Below are 15,665 nucleotides of genomic sequence, written 5' to 3'. Positions count from 1 at the left end.
GAGAAGAGATATTTGTACACGATATGGCAGGAGGACGGTTCTGAGGCAACTTGTACCCTTAGGATGAGGACCAAAGGGTCCAGGATGCTCAGAGAGAAGAGGTCCGTGGGGCTGAGATTCTTGGGGCCGCAGAACAACCAAGGGGAAGTCAAAGCATGGGGCCTGCTAACCTCTCTCCACCTCATCCTCCGCAGGTCCTTGCAGCCTGGCACTCCCCGAGGGGCCCACCCTCCCCTTTGTTACTGAACCGAGAGGACATCCAAACTGAAGGGGGTCCCCTGATGCAGCCCTGGAATTTTGCCCTATTACCTACTCCTAGCTCATTTCAGGCGGCTTTCATGGGCTTGAACACAGTGGTGAAACTAATCCGCTTCCAGTCTGACTGAAGGGTAGAAGGAGAACTCAAGGTGAGTGAGTTGAATCACAAGTCTCTTCAGAAGCCTCTAAGGTGGTGCCCTCACTCACAGCTTCCTCTAAGGTCGGAGTCAGAGAAGTGCCGTTACTTGATCTTTGCCCAGCTTTTCAAGAGAGAAATCTATCCTTTCTCCAAGAGCCATCAGCTTCTCCCTGAAATGTGAGGCCTTTCGCCTTGGCTAGATAGAAAGGAATCATTTCCTCAAGAAGGTGGCTTTCTAGAGACTCCTCCCGCACAGCTCTGTCTGGATAGGATGTTTCTGTTCTACATCCCCCCAGTGTCTGTGACTGACAGTTTCTATCACAACACCACAAACATGTCATTCCATTTATTTGTATCCTTGTCTGTATCTCCTAATATATCTGAACTCCTTGAAGGAGGCACTGTATCTTGATCAACATATCCCATCTAATTTAGCATCTAGTACAACTCAGGGACTTAACAAATATTTACTGAATAAACAGTGAGTGAAGGATCACAACCCAGCCCCTCTTCCAGAACTCCCTCCCCTCCCCAGCACTGAGGCAGCAGGATCCAGCCCAGGGCACTTGCCACCAGCAAGCTCAGAGCTCTACCCCACAATAGCCACTTTCCTACAACAAGGCCACCCCAGCAAGACACAGTGCCTGACATGATCCCAGGATGGGCCTTCACCTACTTCATCTCTATTCACTTTCATGATTCTCTAAGATAAGTAGTACTGTCCTTGGATTTACAGATGCAGAGCTATGGCCCAGAGAGGTTGCATGAGATCATCCATTAGTGGGCAGAACTCAGATTCCACCCCAGGGTCCTCTGCACAAATCCCTACTGCTGCCTCCCAGGGTCAGCCCTGGGTGGCATGACAGGAGCTGGCAATGGAGCTGGTCAGGGGGACAGGAGGGAAGCCCAACCCTTCAAGACACATCTCCACATCTCTATAGGATGTAAAGAGGTGGCACTGACACTAAGGGAAAGCTTAGGGGGTATCAGGTAACCCGATCAACTCACTGTGCATGTGGTGACTGGACAGATTCGGGAGCACAGTTATTTGGCCAGTGCCTGTGACATACAGACTGATCCAAAGATTTCTGAAAGATTATTAGAGAGCAGCTGCAGGCAACAGTAAGGCAGCGTGTGCTGGAAGACACTGTCTCTGCTGGGAGGTGGAGCCAGTGACCTTCTGTCACTTGGTCTCTGAACTCAGTCCACAGTGTAGGGAAAGGCACTTTTTAGGGCAACTACAACTATTGCTTTTTTTGAAAACCACAATTTCCTGTTTTGTTCTCTATTTATACTTTACATTTAGTTTTGAGAAAGCACTGGTGGTTTGGTGTTTTGGCTGTTTCTAGTTCAGTCTTTATCAACAAAGCAAACTTTCTTTTCAAGACGATGTTTTGTCATATAACCGAACTGTAGACCTAGATTCCTTTAAAATACTTTGCTAAGAAGAATTCTTAAAGCTTTAACAATAAGACAAATCACAACTCTCTCAATCAATGCCTCACGGAATGGGAATCCATTCAGCAGTCCTGGGGGTTGTGAATTCCTCAAGGATTTCACATAGGGATGTTTTAGACAGCATCCTTTTCAACACAAACGTTTTCACAAAACTTTTCAGGCACAGAAATGTGAAACTATGCTATCTGCATTATGATACTCTTTGCAAAACATTGAAGCATCCAAGACACTCTGTTAGTGGTCTGCAATGAGACTTAGCAACTCAATGTTTGCCCTGGAAGAACTCACTGTCTAAGAAAGATACACACCTTGGACTGTCTAAGAAAGATATACACATTGGCTCCACATAGGCAGGATACAGCAGTCAACAGAAAACAAATATGAAAATAACCCAGGAACCAATGCCCTCACCTCTTTGCAAGTCAAGGAGAGATGTACGTTAGAGGTGAAAGGCAACAGCACGTGCATGTTTATCTTGAAACTGATTTTGGTCCTCTGTATTTGGGGGTGGAAAGCTTTGCTTCCCCAGTATACAAGGGCTGTTGTTTCTTTGATCGAGGGGCCAGCAGGAGGAGCTGGTGGTCAGGGTCCAGGGAGCAAGGATCAGGAGAGCCGTTTTTGTTTTTTTGTTTTACATCTTTATTAGAGTATAATTGCTTTACAATGGTGTGTTAGTTTCTGCTTTATAACAAAGTGAATCAGTTATACATGTACATATGTTCCCATATCTTTTCCCTCTTGCATGGGAAGTAACAAGAAAAGCAGTGTGACGCTTGGGCGTCAATGTCCTGACCTGTCAAACAGAGACACCAGTACTTGCCAGGGTCACATCACCAGGCTGCCTTGAGAATCCGATAAGAAAATGACCACAAGAGCCCATCCTAATCTTATTATTATTAAAGAAATACACTCAAATGCATCCTGAGAAAGCCAAGTTCCTCATCTCCACCTGCAGAGCATCACACTAGTCCTGCCTCCCGGCTAGATTACACCCTCCTCATGGGCGTGAAGCTGCTATGGACACCCTGGCACCTGGGGGACTCAGAGCTCTCTAGAAGGCTGTGAGTCTGGAGGGGTCCTTGGTGCCTCGCACTGTCACCATCCATCATCTATCTGTACGTGCAGTCACTGCACACTGGTTCACTCTTCCCCTTATTTCACAAAGAAGAATCCCAGGGTCTTTAAATAGGAATGGAAACTATCACCAGGTCTGGGAATAGAATGGGTGAAGGGAAGGAGGGGCTGGAACAAAGAGTACTGGGAAACTTTTCCCTGTGGTATTTTTTGTTTCTTTGTTTCCGTATTTGTTTTCCTAACGTAAAAGAGGAAAACAAAGTGTAGTCCTCATTTGCTTCTGATCACCAAGGGTCACAAAGGCTTCCCAGTTGTCCCGTTAAGTGCAGTTGCAGCATCATCCCACCAGGGACACGGTGGGCTGGCCACTACTTCTTGGACCGGTGTCCCCCAGTGGCCACCCTTAAACAGCCTGGGGCCCCAGAGTTCACGGTACTACAAGACTAGCGAAAAAAAAGCAACTTCTTGGCCCTCAAAAGGGAAGCACTGGTCAGAAATGGACTCTTATCCCCTTGGTCATCCCTTCAGTGATTCAACAAATATTTTCTGGGCACAATACTGTGTGCAGGCCCTGTGCAGAGCCCACTGGGGACATGAAGATGAACCCAGAGTGATCCCTTCCCCAGAGACTCTCAGGAGGACAGAAGGAAAGCAGAGCACCTACAGGTCATCACATCTCCTCAAGTCCCAGCCCATCCTGACCACACACACACACACACACACACACACACCCCTCCTCCCAGGGGGGCCCCAATGGCATGCTGTGGTGTGCAGGGCACAGCCAAATTCTCAGTCTCCGTCTCCCAGGATGGCTCTTAGCCTGGTGACACTCGCAGGTCACCCAACAAGGAAGAGCAGTCACAGCACACACTCAGTCCAGATAAGGAGGGGTGGCTGGTAACCACAAATCAAAGCCTCTGCAGACCAAGCATGCCAGCCCATGGCACAACAGCCAAGTTCATGCTCGGGTCTTCCCTGAGCAACTCCTTCTTCCCTTGGGACACCCCACCCATGGAGCACGGGATTCCCAGTCCCTCCAGCCCTTGTCAGCAGCCCCCTCACACCTGTGCCCCTGATGCTGTAGGCGCTGTCCCTGGTAGACACGGTTACACATAGGGCCCAGCTCACAGGACCAACAAGGTAACAAACTGTGGATGAATAAGTAAATGGACGACAGAAGCGTGTAACTGTGTATACAGTATTTTGTTAAATTCTCACTACAAGTCTTTAAAACAAGTATTATTATGTACCCCCATGACACAGATGAAGAGTCTATCAAATCTACACAGATGATGGCTCAGAGAGGCTCTGTGCCTTGTGCCAGGCACAGCCTCTCACCACCAGCACCTGGTTAACAAGATGTTAGTCACTGAGACCCAAGGGGTGTCATCTCCCAGGGCTTTTGTTTCTGGCTGGAGGTGGAGTGGGAGATGTATTTTAAAATGTCTGACCGAAAAGTCTGGAAGCCTTGCACACAACCTGAGAGAAGTCAAGGATGTTATTACTGCTGTACCTGGGCTGGGTAAACCTTATGTGACCTGCTGGGGCCCTGCATGCAGTGAATCCTCAACAAATATGATTTGATTGACTCATAAAAAGAAAGGGAGGGAGGGGAGCATAGAACAACACAGTTGTGCATTTCTACTGCTTGGTTGTGAAAGAAAAGGTCAAAAAAGGAAAAAATAATGACTCTCTCGTCCTGGTCTCTCTCCAATGGGTTAGCAGTCAGCAAACAGGGGCTTCCTGGATAATTTTCTACATCTTCTCCCTTTCTCAGAGGTCTCCTGAGGCTATGCAACAGCAGTTAAATCAATTCTTAATTAGCTTTCAACATTTACCTTTTGAAAATCTATACCTATATGAATATTTATTGAACACTTACCACTTACTAGGTGCAAGGCACGTGTGCCAGGCCCTGGAGATACAAAGGGGCATCAGGACAAGCACGCAAGCAGAAAAGTTTCTGCAGCGGCAGGCTTGCCTGGTCTGGGACGAACCTTGCAAACTTACTGCAAGAGGCAGGCAGAAAAGTCTCAGCAGAGGTCAAAGCACAGAAGGAGCTGAGAGTGACAAAAAGCACTAAAGAATACAGGGATGTGCCATTGGGTTAGCTTTTATTTTTCAAAGCAAGAAGAACAAGGATGGAATTAGCCTACTGCTTAAAATAGACTGGAGAGTTCGCAGGTGACAGTGAGCTGCCAAAAGGCTCGGGGACTATTTGTTCCTGTTTAGTATGGGAAGGGGAAGGATCTCAAAGTGGAGGCAGCAGAACACAGGGTGAGAAAGAGGTCGGCTGCCCTGGGACGGGACAGAAAAATTGGTAACTGTTCATCACTTCAGTGAGCTCAGTCTCTCCAGACTCAGACAAACCCTTCCTCCAGGGCAGCAGGAGTTTACACATAGGGTCTCAGAGCTGCTGCTGGAAATTTCTGAGAAATCATGGAAAGTGCAGAAGTACTAGAAGAGCAGAGGGGCATATTTTATCCCAATTTTCGAAACAGGTTGAATTCTGGATGTGAATAAGCCATTACAGAACTGATATTTAAACAAATTGGTAAACTCTTATAAAAGAATGTGGTCATCACTAATATTGGCACATTGGCTCGCTAAGAGCACATTCCCTTAAAGTTTAAGGGTTAACCTAACTAGATTTACTGGTGGGGCGAGGGGGTGGGTGGGGAAGTAGGGATTAGGTTGGAAATCAGGAATGCTATAACCACGGGCTGTCTTTATTACCACAAAGTATTTGGCAAAATTTCCCAAGATTATTTCATGGATCAACATAGTACATGTGAGTAGAAGGATAATACTTCTGGGTAGAATTGTAACTAATGAGACGCCACCTAGGTTCTAAGTTGCATAACTAATGACAACACCGATCTGCAGGCTGTCCCTAGTGGCATGCCACAGGTCTCTAGTGTAAGTTATATTCTCCCTGATGACGTGGATGAAGATTTGGAAAGCAGGCCTATCAAATATAAGTGTATAACACAAGTCTGGGAGGGACAGCTAATGCTACAGGTTACAGAATTAAGATTAAAAAAAAATTTAACCCGGTAAACCAAATCAATCAAATAGAAATTTTAAAAGACAAAATACTTAAAATCCTCCTTCACAGATGTACAGGAGAGACTTGACAGGAAGGCTTCCTGTGTGAAAAAGATCTAGGAATTCTAGTTAACGACAAGTCTTTTTTAGACTATGGTGTGGGCTATTTTATTAAAAAGCTCACAAGATTATAGATTATGTATAGTGTCCAGATCAAAGGAAACAACCTCATTGTCTGCAGAACATCTAGAGTTTTACATTTGTTTCTGGGGGCAAAAATTAAAGGAGATATTATATCCAAAAGGAGGGGAAAATGGCATATGGAAACTTTCCTCTGTGGAACAGGTGAAATAACTGAGGACCCTTAGCTTGGAGAAGAGATTGATTATTCCATGTGGCACAATGAGTCAGGACCAGAATATAATAGGCAGCCTCCAAAATGACCCCCAATGATCCCCATCTCCACTCCCACACTGTGTCAAGAATTTAAATTAAATTATTAACGGAAACATTGGTTACTCAGAATTCTCATAATCTAAGACTCAGTCTAACTCAAAAGTGGGAAAGCAGTAATTAATATGCTTCCTTACATCAGCAGCAAGAAGAACTGAGTGAGATACTATGTATTGCTGCCAGTGGGTATTTATTCTATGGGGCAGGAAGCCCCTGCATGCACGTGAAACACAGAATCAATAACTGGGAATCATACCAGACAAAAAAATACTTAACACAAGCTGAACAGGACAGGACATTGGCTTCCTCCTCACTGCTTCTGGGCGGGCATCTGTCTCACTGTGACTCAGGTGGACTCACATTCTTTCTGCTTTCATCGCTTCTGTCACTTCTTTATAGGCTGAGTTGCACCTCTCTATCTGGGGCAAATCCCAAATTCTAAGAAGCCCAGTTAAGTAAGGACACTAGAGCCAATTAAAACAAGGTCAGTATAGGAAAAGAAAAATATTGTACCCATTCCAAACATCAGACTCTTTTACTCTGGTCTTATTATCAGTCTCATATTATATTTCATAATAGACTTTCAAGAAGAATCTTTGTTTGCTATGAGACCTGAGGGGCAGAGGTAGTCAATTAAGATGAAACCAAAGATGTGATCACAGCAGAGTTGCTGGCACAAGGAAGGTGCTCTCCATAGATGCTTACTGAGGTGGTTTGCACTACGCTGGATTGAATTGAACAGATTTAAATAGAAGCACTCAGGATGAGGCATTTAATAAACCGTCATCTAACTGAGCTGGGCTGGCAAAATAAATCATGGGAAATCCATATCCTGGAACATGGTGCAGTCTTTAGAAAGACTAATTCCCTGGCCCCAGAACAGCCCAGAGGGGCACATTCAGGCATCTCTCTGTGTACCAACAGGGAAATGTCTCCAGGATTTACTGTTCCGTTAGAAAACAACAATAAGAAGTAGCCAAACAGTATGTTAGCACGTACACTTATCTCATTTGTTTTATACAAGAAAAGGTGTATATACACTTTTCAGAGCACATTTTGTTTACTTTATTGATTAAAATCTACTTGAGTGTACCAAACAAATGTTCCAATACTTAAACTTTGTTCTTTGATAACCTAGTTGAGTAGTGAATTAGTTTCCTAGTGCTGTCATAATTAATTACCACAAACTTGGTGGCTTAGAACAACAGAAATTTACCCTCTCACAGTTCAGGAGGCCAGAAATCTGAAATCAAGGTGCCAAGCATGGTTTAGTCCCTTCTTAGGGTCCTGAGGGAGAATCTGAGAGTCTGTTACATGGCTCTCTCCCGGCTTCTGGTGGTCACCAGCAATATTTAGCATTCCTTGGCCAGCAAGTACATCACTTCAGTCTTTTTCTCCATGGTCACGTGGCCTTCATCCCTCTCTGTGTGTCTCTGTACCTCCACATGGCCTTGTTGTAATGACACTAGTCATTGGATTTACAGCCCATCCTAATCCAGTTAGACATCATCTTAACCAATTTCATCTACAAAGATCCTATTTCCAAATGATATCACATTCCAAGATTCTGGATGGATGTGAAATTTGGGAGGACACTATCCAGGCCAGTACAAGTAGTATGCATCGACCTTTCATTTGGGGGAAATACTGTCTTTATCTTACCATCTGTGGTGGTATGTTAACTAGAATATGAATTTCTATAGAAGTCTTTTGCTATAATTTAAGGCATTTTTCTTCCTACATCCCCTAGGAAGATGAAGAAAATCTGATAGCCCTTCTTGTAATTTAACCATAATTTTCTTTACCTTCAAGCTAATTTGTGCAAGTAAAGTTTTCCACTTAAATTTACATTTTCCAGATAAAAATATTTGTTTTAGTTGATACACAATTACATACAGTGAAATGCACAGGTCTTACAGTTTAATGAGTTTTGACAAATGAATACACCAATGTAATTCATATCCCAGTCAAAATTTAGAGCATTTTCTTCACCTCAGAACATTCCTTTATGTCTCTTTCCAGTCAACCTTACTCTTCCAAAGCCAACCACTATTCTGATTTCTATCACCATAGATTAGTTTTGTCTGTTCTTGAGTTTCATTTAAATGGAATTATACAGTACTCATTCTTTTGTATCTGGCTTCTTTAGTTCATAAACATATTTTGGCACATATCAATAATTCATTTCTTTTTAGTGCTGAATAGTATCCTGTTATATGAATATACCACAACCTGTTAATCTATTCACCTGTTGATAGACATTTAGATTGTTTCTGTTTTCAAGGTATTTGAACAGATCTGCTGGAAACATTCATGTACAAGTCCTTTGTGGACATATGTTTTCATTTTCTAAGGTAAATACCTAGGAGTGGAATCTCTGGGTCATGGGGTAGGTTTATGTTGAACTTTACAAGGAACTGCGCGACAATTTCCCAATGGTTGCACCGTCTTCACTCCACCAGCAGTGTGAAAGAGCCCAGCTTATCCATATCCTCACCAATATCAGTGCTGTCAGTGTTTCATTTTAGCCATTCTAGTGTGAGAATTTAATTTGTATTTCCTAGATGAGTAGAGACGTTGAGCACATTTTTTATGTGTGTATTGGCCATTCACGTATCCTCTATTTAATGTACCTGTTCAAGTCTCTTGCCCAAATATTTATTGGGTTGTTTGCCTTTTAAATTATTGAGCTGTAGGAGTTCTTTATATATTTTGGATACAAGTCCTTTGTCAAATATCTGTACTACAAAACTTCTCTCCCTGTCTGCGGCTTGCCTCCCTCTGAATAGTGTCTTTTAATGAACAGAAGTTTGGGTTGGTTTTTTTTTTTCTGTGAAGTCCAGTATAGCAACATCTTATTGATTAGTGGGTTTTGTGCCCTCTCCAAGGAAAGTTTTCCCACCCCAAGATCATGAAAATATTCTCCTGTTTTCTTCTAATTTAGAAGTTTTGTGATTTTACTTATTACAGTTTAAGGTCTATGATTCATCTCAAATTAACTATTGTGTTTGGTGTGGGATAATGTTCAGGATTCATTCATTCCCACACATAGTTAGCAAGTCATCCCCAACACAATTTGTTGAAAAGGCTTTTCTCTCTCCATTGAATTGCTTTGGTGCCTTTGTCAAAAATCAATTAACCGTATGAATTTGAGTGTATTTCTTGGGCTATTTATTCTTTGTCACTGACATATCTGTCTATCCTTATGCCAATGCCAAACTCTTTTGCTTACTATAACTTTATAGTAAGTCTTAAAAATCAGGTAATGTTAAGTGCTCCAACTTCAATTTCCTTTTTCAAGATTATTTCATAACTTACATTTGAATTTCCACATAAGTACAAAAAACAAAAAACCTACTGGCATTTTGAATGGGATTGCATTGAAACTATAAATCAATTTGGGAAGAATTGAAATTTTACCAGTATGGAGTCTTACAATCCTTACACGTAGTATACCTCTCCATTTATTTATGACTTCTTTGGTTTTTCTCAGAAATGTTTTTGTAGTTTTTGGTGTAGATACCATTCACACATTTTGTTAAATTTATCATTAAGTATATTTTGGTTTTTGATGTTTCCCCACCTCCCTTCCTGGCATGGTGCACTCAAAGTCATCCTTCCAGATGGCTCAGAGGGCATCTCCTTGAGGAAACTCCCCATTCCTACATCTACCTATACCTGCTCACTCCCTAGGTATGGAAGCTAGAGTTCTCTGCTACACCTAGGAAGGGCTCATTTCTCTCTGGAATATAGTTCATCAAGGTTTCTTTGTATCTATCATTTTTTGCTAGTCCCATTGAAAAGTATGGGTTTTATTTTTCTAAGTTTTTCTTGTTGCTTCCCATGTCCAAAAATATTTCACATTTTTTTACATCCTAACTGGAAGTAGAAGCCTCTAGGTATTCTTGCACATGCAAAGACAGTTTCCAGAAGTATATGCTATTACAAGGCTAAAGACTGAGAAGTGTGGAATGAGAGTGAGCACATAAGTGGGTAAAGAGAGACATTTTTACTTTTTACTATGATCTTTGTTAATTCATTCATTTAGTCAGCAACTGTTTATTGAGCACCTACTATATGCCAGTGTTCTGGGCACTAAGGATATAGTATGAACAACAACAAAGTCACTGCTCTCATGGAACTTATATTCTAATGGGGAGAGACAGGCAATAAACAAACAAATAAACAAATATGTTATAAGCTAAGTGATGATAAATGCTATAACAATAAATTAGGCTAAGGGGGATAAAGCCTGATGGCAATGAGGGTGCTTTTTTATATTGATGGCCTGGGAAGGCCTCTCTCATCAAGGGATACTTGAGCAGAGACCTCAGGGAACTTGGAGAATGAGCCATGGGGATATGTGAATGAAGAGGGTTCCAAGCAGAGAAAACAGCAAGTTCCAAGCCCTGTGGTGGGTATGTACTTGGGTGTTCCAAGACAGTATGGAGGCCAGGATATTGGGCGTAGACTGTCTGAGGGGAGGGATGGGAGATGAGGTGAGAGAGAGAATAAGGGACCAGAGACTGTAGTACCCCGTAGGCCACTTATGAGTGTTGGTTTTTTCTCTGAGATGCAGAACCACCAGATGTTTCCAAGCCAGAGAAATAATGTGACTCGCTCTGGCTGCTGTGGAGAGCACAGCTATGTGAATTCTGTACCAATTTACTAATTTTCATTTTAAACATCAACATGCGTGTGTTCAACTTGTATATCTTGAAAAAATAATTTAAAATAAGTAAATAACCCTCAACAGCCTGCTACAAAGTTAAGTCCTGGCAGACTGCCCACCATTGCTTGAGATCAGGTCCCCTGAGAAGGCAAGATGGGGTCCAGGGCTTTGCTTCTCAAGTTTCATTTCAGCCTTACAGATGCAGGACACCCAGAGGGGAGTCCAGAGGAGACAGAGAAAATGGGGGCCAGATTCAAATTGCAATATGTTGTTTAAGCATCCAAGTAGACTTACTATTGGAATCCAAACGCAGTATTTTATACCTATGTATATGTGTGTGCACACACACAGACACATACAACCTTTAATTTTAAGAATTGGCTAGCCCTCCAAATGCCTCCTGCTAGCAGAGGATATTATCCAGTTGTCCCAATTTTTCTGCAGCCCTTGAAAGGAAAAAGTGTGAAAAAACTGGGGTCGTCGAGGCAGCCCAGAGCCAAGCTGGATACGCGGCCCTTACCTGGGAAGAGGCCCTGCTCTCATCCCGGCCTGAGGCGTGAGACCAGTACCGGTCATCTGAGTGGGGTGGGGTTCAAGTTCATCTCTCCCCCTCATCCCATTCACGAATGCCTTCTATGTTTGCCAGACGAACCACACCCCCGTACCTGCTGCCCTCACATGCCCTGGCTCTTGCTGGCACACATGGGAGGCGTGCAAGCAAGCAGGACGAAGCCTGCTCCACTGCTGGACATGACTGATTGCAAATTCTTCCTAATCTTGAGCTCAACCTTGCCTCCCAGAAACTTCTCTCCCCGGCCCTAGTTCTATGTCTGGATTTACATGGGGAAGTCCACTTTCCCCTCCATACGGAAGACTAATTCTTTATGTTTCTAGAGGATCATGGTGAGACTCACACCTTCAGCCTGCCTTTCTCATCTTGCCTCTCTCCATTCCAGACCCAGGACAGGCTCCCCCTAATCCACAGACAGACTGTCTTGCACATACTGTTCAGCCTGCTGGAATCCCTTCCCACCTCCCTTCTCTGTCCAGCACACTCAAAGTCATCCTTCCAGATGGTTCCAAGGGCATTTTCTTGGCAAGACTCCCTACCCTGTCCAACAGTGAGGACCCATGGCGCTTTGTGGGAATTCCTCTTACAGCTGGCCTCTAAGTGCCTGGGAATGAGTGATGTAAGGTTTCACATATGTGGCGAGCTCTTTTATAGGCCCTCAGATCTAAGAGCACATGGTAGCTATAATATTCGCAATCAGACCTGATGAGAAATCAGCCTGGTTCTGAAATATGATATTCCTAATTATAATAAGAACAATGGCATTGAAATGGACAGACGTTATCTCCGAGGAGAACCAGGATTGGCAGGGGATCAGAGAAAATGAGAACCCAGGGATTCACGTGGAGAAGGCCACGGTTATGAGTTCTTGATCTATAGATTTCTGTCAGCCTCAGAAGAATGTCTAAGGAGACATTCCTTTTCTTTTCCTTCCTCATTGAACAAAATAAGATTTATCACGGGGCCAGGTGATACCACAGAGAGTCCTATGCCTACCACCTTCTCTACTTCTCCCGGGCAGCTTTCAGCTTAGAGGGCCCCTTGTCAACTCAGAAGGACAAACAATCAAAAAGAGATTTTGTCCTAATAGACAGTGAACAGGGGCTCAGCTGACAATCCATGTGCTAAATCACAGTATCATATCAGCTTCAATTCATTGCACACTCCCCGTGGCCAGGCAATATGCTAAGTGTTATACCCATCTTACCTCATTTGCTCCCCATAGCTACCTGTGATATAGATGTTCATGTCTGTAGAGCAACGGGCCCACCAGAGGTCCATATTAAGGAGCAGACCCACCCAGCTGTGCCCTGGATGGTGGTTACTGGGTCTCACTGCTAGTGGAGAAGTAGAAACCAATTAGTGATGTTACGTTTGTTTGTAATCAGTGAACTTGTCAAATAATTATTGAGCCCCTCTGATGGGTGAGACACATGGAGTAACTTACTCTGGCCATGCAGATAGACAAAGTCAGGTCCACTAGCACCAGAAGTGGGTCTCCTGCCCTTCAAGGACCACCTCCTCCAGGAAGCCTCCCTGTCTTCCTCCAGTTCTTGTTCTTTCTCTTAGAGGGCCATTCAGGTCTGCACCTCAATCCCCTGCTCCCTTAGGTCGGAGATTATCTACTCTGTGTGTGTGCGTGTGCGCACGTGCGTGCACGCACACACAATTATGTCTTCTCCTCACTTAGGGCAAACTCTGAGGACAGCTGCTGCCTCGCACTCAAGGCTCTGTGATGCAGCATTGATGTCCGAGCAGCCCAGGGTTTGAATCCCAGCCCTGCCACTGCCTCTTCTCATCTCTGATTCAGCCATCTCCAAGGCCAAATCTCTGACCTGAGGGCAGCTGCCATATCTTTCTCTTGGTTCCTGGCTCTTTGCCCATGTGGTGCTGGTAGCTGGACGAAGCCTTGAGCTCCGCCCTGCAAGAATCCTCCAGCCTGTCTGATGGCAAAGAACTGGCTTCCCCTGGCTTAGGGCTCAGGTGCTCCTGTGTGATAATCGATAAATCGCTGGCAGCCAGAGAACGTACATCAGCAACAGGGGAGGGAGAGGAGGGAAATTTAAATGAGTCTTAGGGGATTGGAAAATTATTTGGTGAAATGTTCCTAAGCTTTTTCTACTTAATACCCATAAATTTCAGGGGCCATGTGCACTAACAGCTTTTGATTTATGATGTCTGTATTCTTGTACTGTTTATGCCAAATTATGAAAAGGTAGCAAGACTCAAAAGAACCTTTTAAAAATGCTTTGGGACCCATCATGGGGTCGAGCCATTTATGTCAATCTTTGCCACTACTTGGTTAAAACAAGGGCTCTGGGTGCTGACAGCCGAGTAGCTAATTGGTGTTGGACCCCAGCCCACCAGGAGTCCTCCTCTTCTTAGAAACTTTTTCCTTCCTTTCTCCAGACCCCTGCTTCGGGTAAAACCTTTTAATGGCTGCTGAGGGCAAGGAGGAAAGCTCACCTTGGGTGAACTTCGTGGGGCCAGGTCTCACTCAGCTGCCACAGCACAGAAATATTCCCAAGACCCCTAATTAAAATGCCTACAGTCAACCAATATGCTCCTGCTTCATTGCCCAGGGGTTGCAAAACTCCCTGCTAATGCTGAACACTAACTAAACGCTGTGTCAGCCTTTCTTGTCCCATTACAATGTTATTGTCATATTTATTAGCACAATTCCCTGTTGGACACTGGTTGGACGATCTGAAAAGTGAGTTAAGCACTCTCCTTGGCTAGATGGGGAAAGTGCTTGGCCATTTTGGCCATTTCCCTGAACACACATCAACTTTGCAATTTGTGCTCACAGCAACTCCCTGCCAAAGACAAGCCGCCCTGCCCTGCCGGTGTTACTGCACTGGAGGGGGAAGTTCTCGCAAACTGTAATTGTCTTGCATTCATGAAACTGTAAGATGACTAGGTTGTTGCCATTGTTTTTATTTCAAAAAACAGTTCTGTTATCTGTTTACTAAAATTTAACAACCTACAGCACTTCCATGAATTAATTACAGTGTGAGGGGAAAACAAACACAAACATCACCCACCACGTTGTTCCAAATCACTCCAGCCCAATTGCTTGATATTCGGAATTCAGTTTACTTTTGCACATCTCCCTCAATTACTCCCTCCTGTTTTGTCTGTCTGGCTGCCTGCTTCCGCACTCATCTGTGGGAGACGTATTTTACCCAGAGTAATAGAGAAGTTGGATGAGGAAAAAAGAAAACAAAAACAAAAACAAAAACCTCTTCGGGATGTTTGACAAGGAAGGAAAGACATGTCACTACTACAATTTTGTTCTTGGCCACAACAAGGACGTTTATCCCGATACCTTCCTTCTTCCTCCTTGCCCACCAGAAAAATATTCTCAAGTCGCGCAGCAGGAGACGGTTAAGGATCTAAATACTATATATAAAGTCTGTGTGGAGAATATGTGTGGAGAAGCAGGGTCAGGGGAGTGATATGTGAGCAATGTCTTAAAAGACACAGAATTTCATCACATGGAGAAGTGAGGGAAGACATGGGAAGAGAAAGTGAAAAAACACAGAGGCTTTGAGAATGTATGGGAAAGGGCAAAAGGCTCATATGGCCTTTTTCATTTCTATTTTTGCATATGTTTTACAATATGTATACTGCATTAATACAAGTGTATGTATATAATCTATGACTACACATATACTGGAAATGTGCGCTCAAGGAATTATTTGTGATGGAGAACACAGTCCAAACATTTGGCACCTATTGATGTAAGCAGTGGAGTCTATGTGAGATGTTTAAGCAGCTGAGTGACTAGAGTGGATCCATGTGTTACAAAGGTAACCTTGCTGCAATGCACGAAGTGAGTGACGGGAGGAGGAACTAGGGAGAGGGGCAGGGCTGAAGCCCATGGTCCAGGAGAAGGGTGACAGTGAGAGCCTGAGCAAGGGCAATGGAGGGTGGAGGGAGAACCTGAAAGTGCAGGAACTCTTTTGGAAGTAGCATCAATTAGAACTTGG

At 43.8% G+C, this 15,665-nt stretch overlaps 1 protein-coding gene across 9 annotated transcripts in view; it reads right to left on the bottom strand.

Moving 5' to 3' along the window:
• The window catches only part of SCML4 (Scm polycomb group protein like 4), a 106,393-nt gene that overhangs the window by 75,838 nt on the left and 14,890 nt on the right, over positions 1-15,665 (bottom strand). For 6 of the 9 annotated variants that reach the window (XR_004352517.1, XM_032651076.1, XM_032651083.1 and 3 more), the window contains exon 1: positions 1,406-1,538. The exons of 2 other annotated variants lie outside the window; for them this stretch is intronic. Coding sequence is in view for 5 of the 7 variants with exons in the window: in XM_032651076.1 (XP_032506967.1) it covers positions 1,406-1,412 (7 nt within the window). In the remaining 2 variants the exon portion in view is untranslated. Of the gene's footprint in view, positions 1-1,405; positions 1,539-15,665 lie in introns of those variants that run through there. One more of the 9 variants, XM_032651082.1, reaches the window with a different exon arrangement.

The sequence above is a fragment of the Phocoena sinus genome, chromosome 12, assembly GCF_008692025.1.
Source record: "Phocoena sinus isolate mPhoSin1 chromosome 12, mPhoSin1.pri, whole genome shotgun sequence".
NCBI lineage: Eukaryota > Metazoa > Chordata > Mammalia > Artiodactyla > Phocoenidae > Phocoena > Phocoena sinus.
This window is presented reverse-complemented; position numbering and strand designations above follow the sequence as displayed.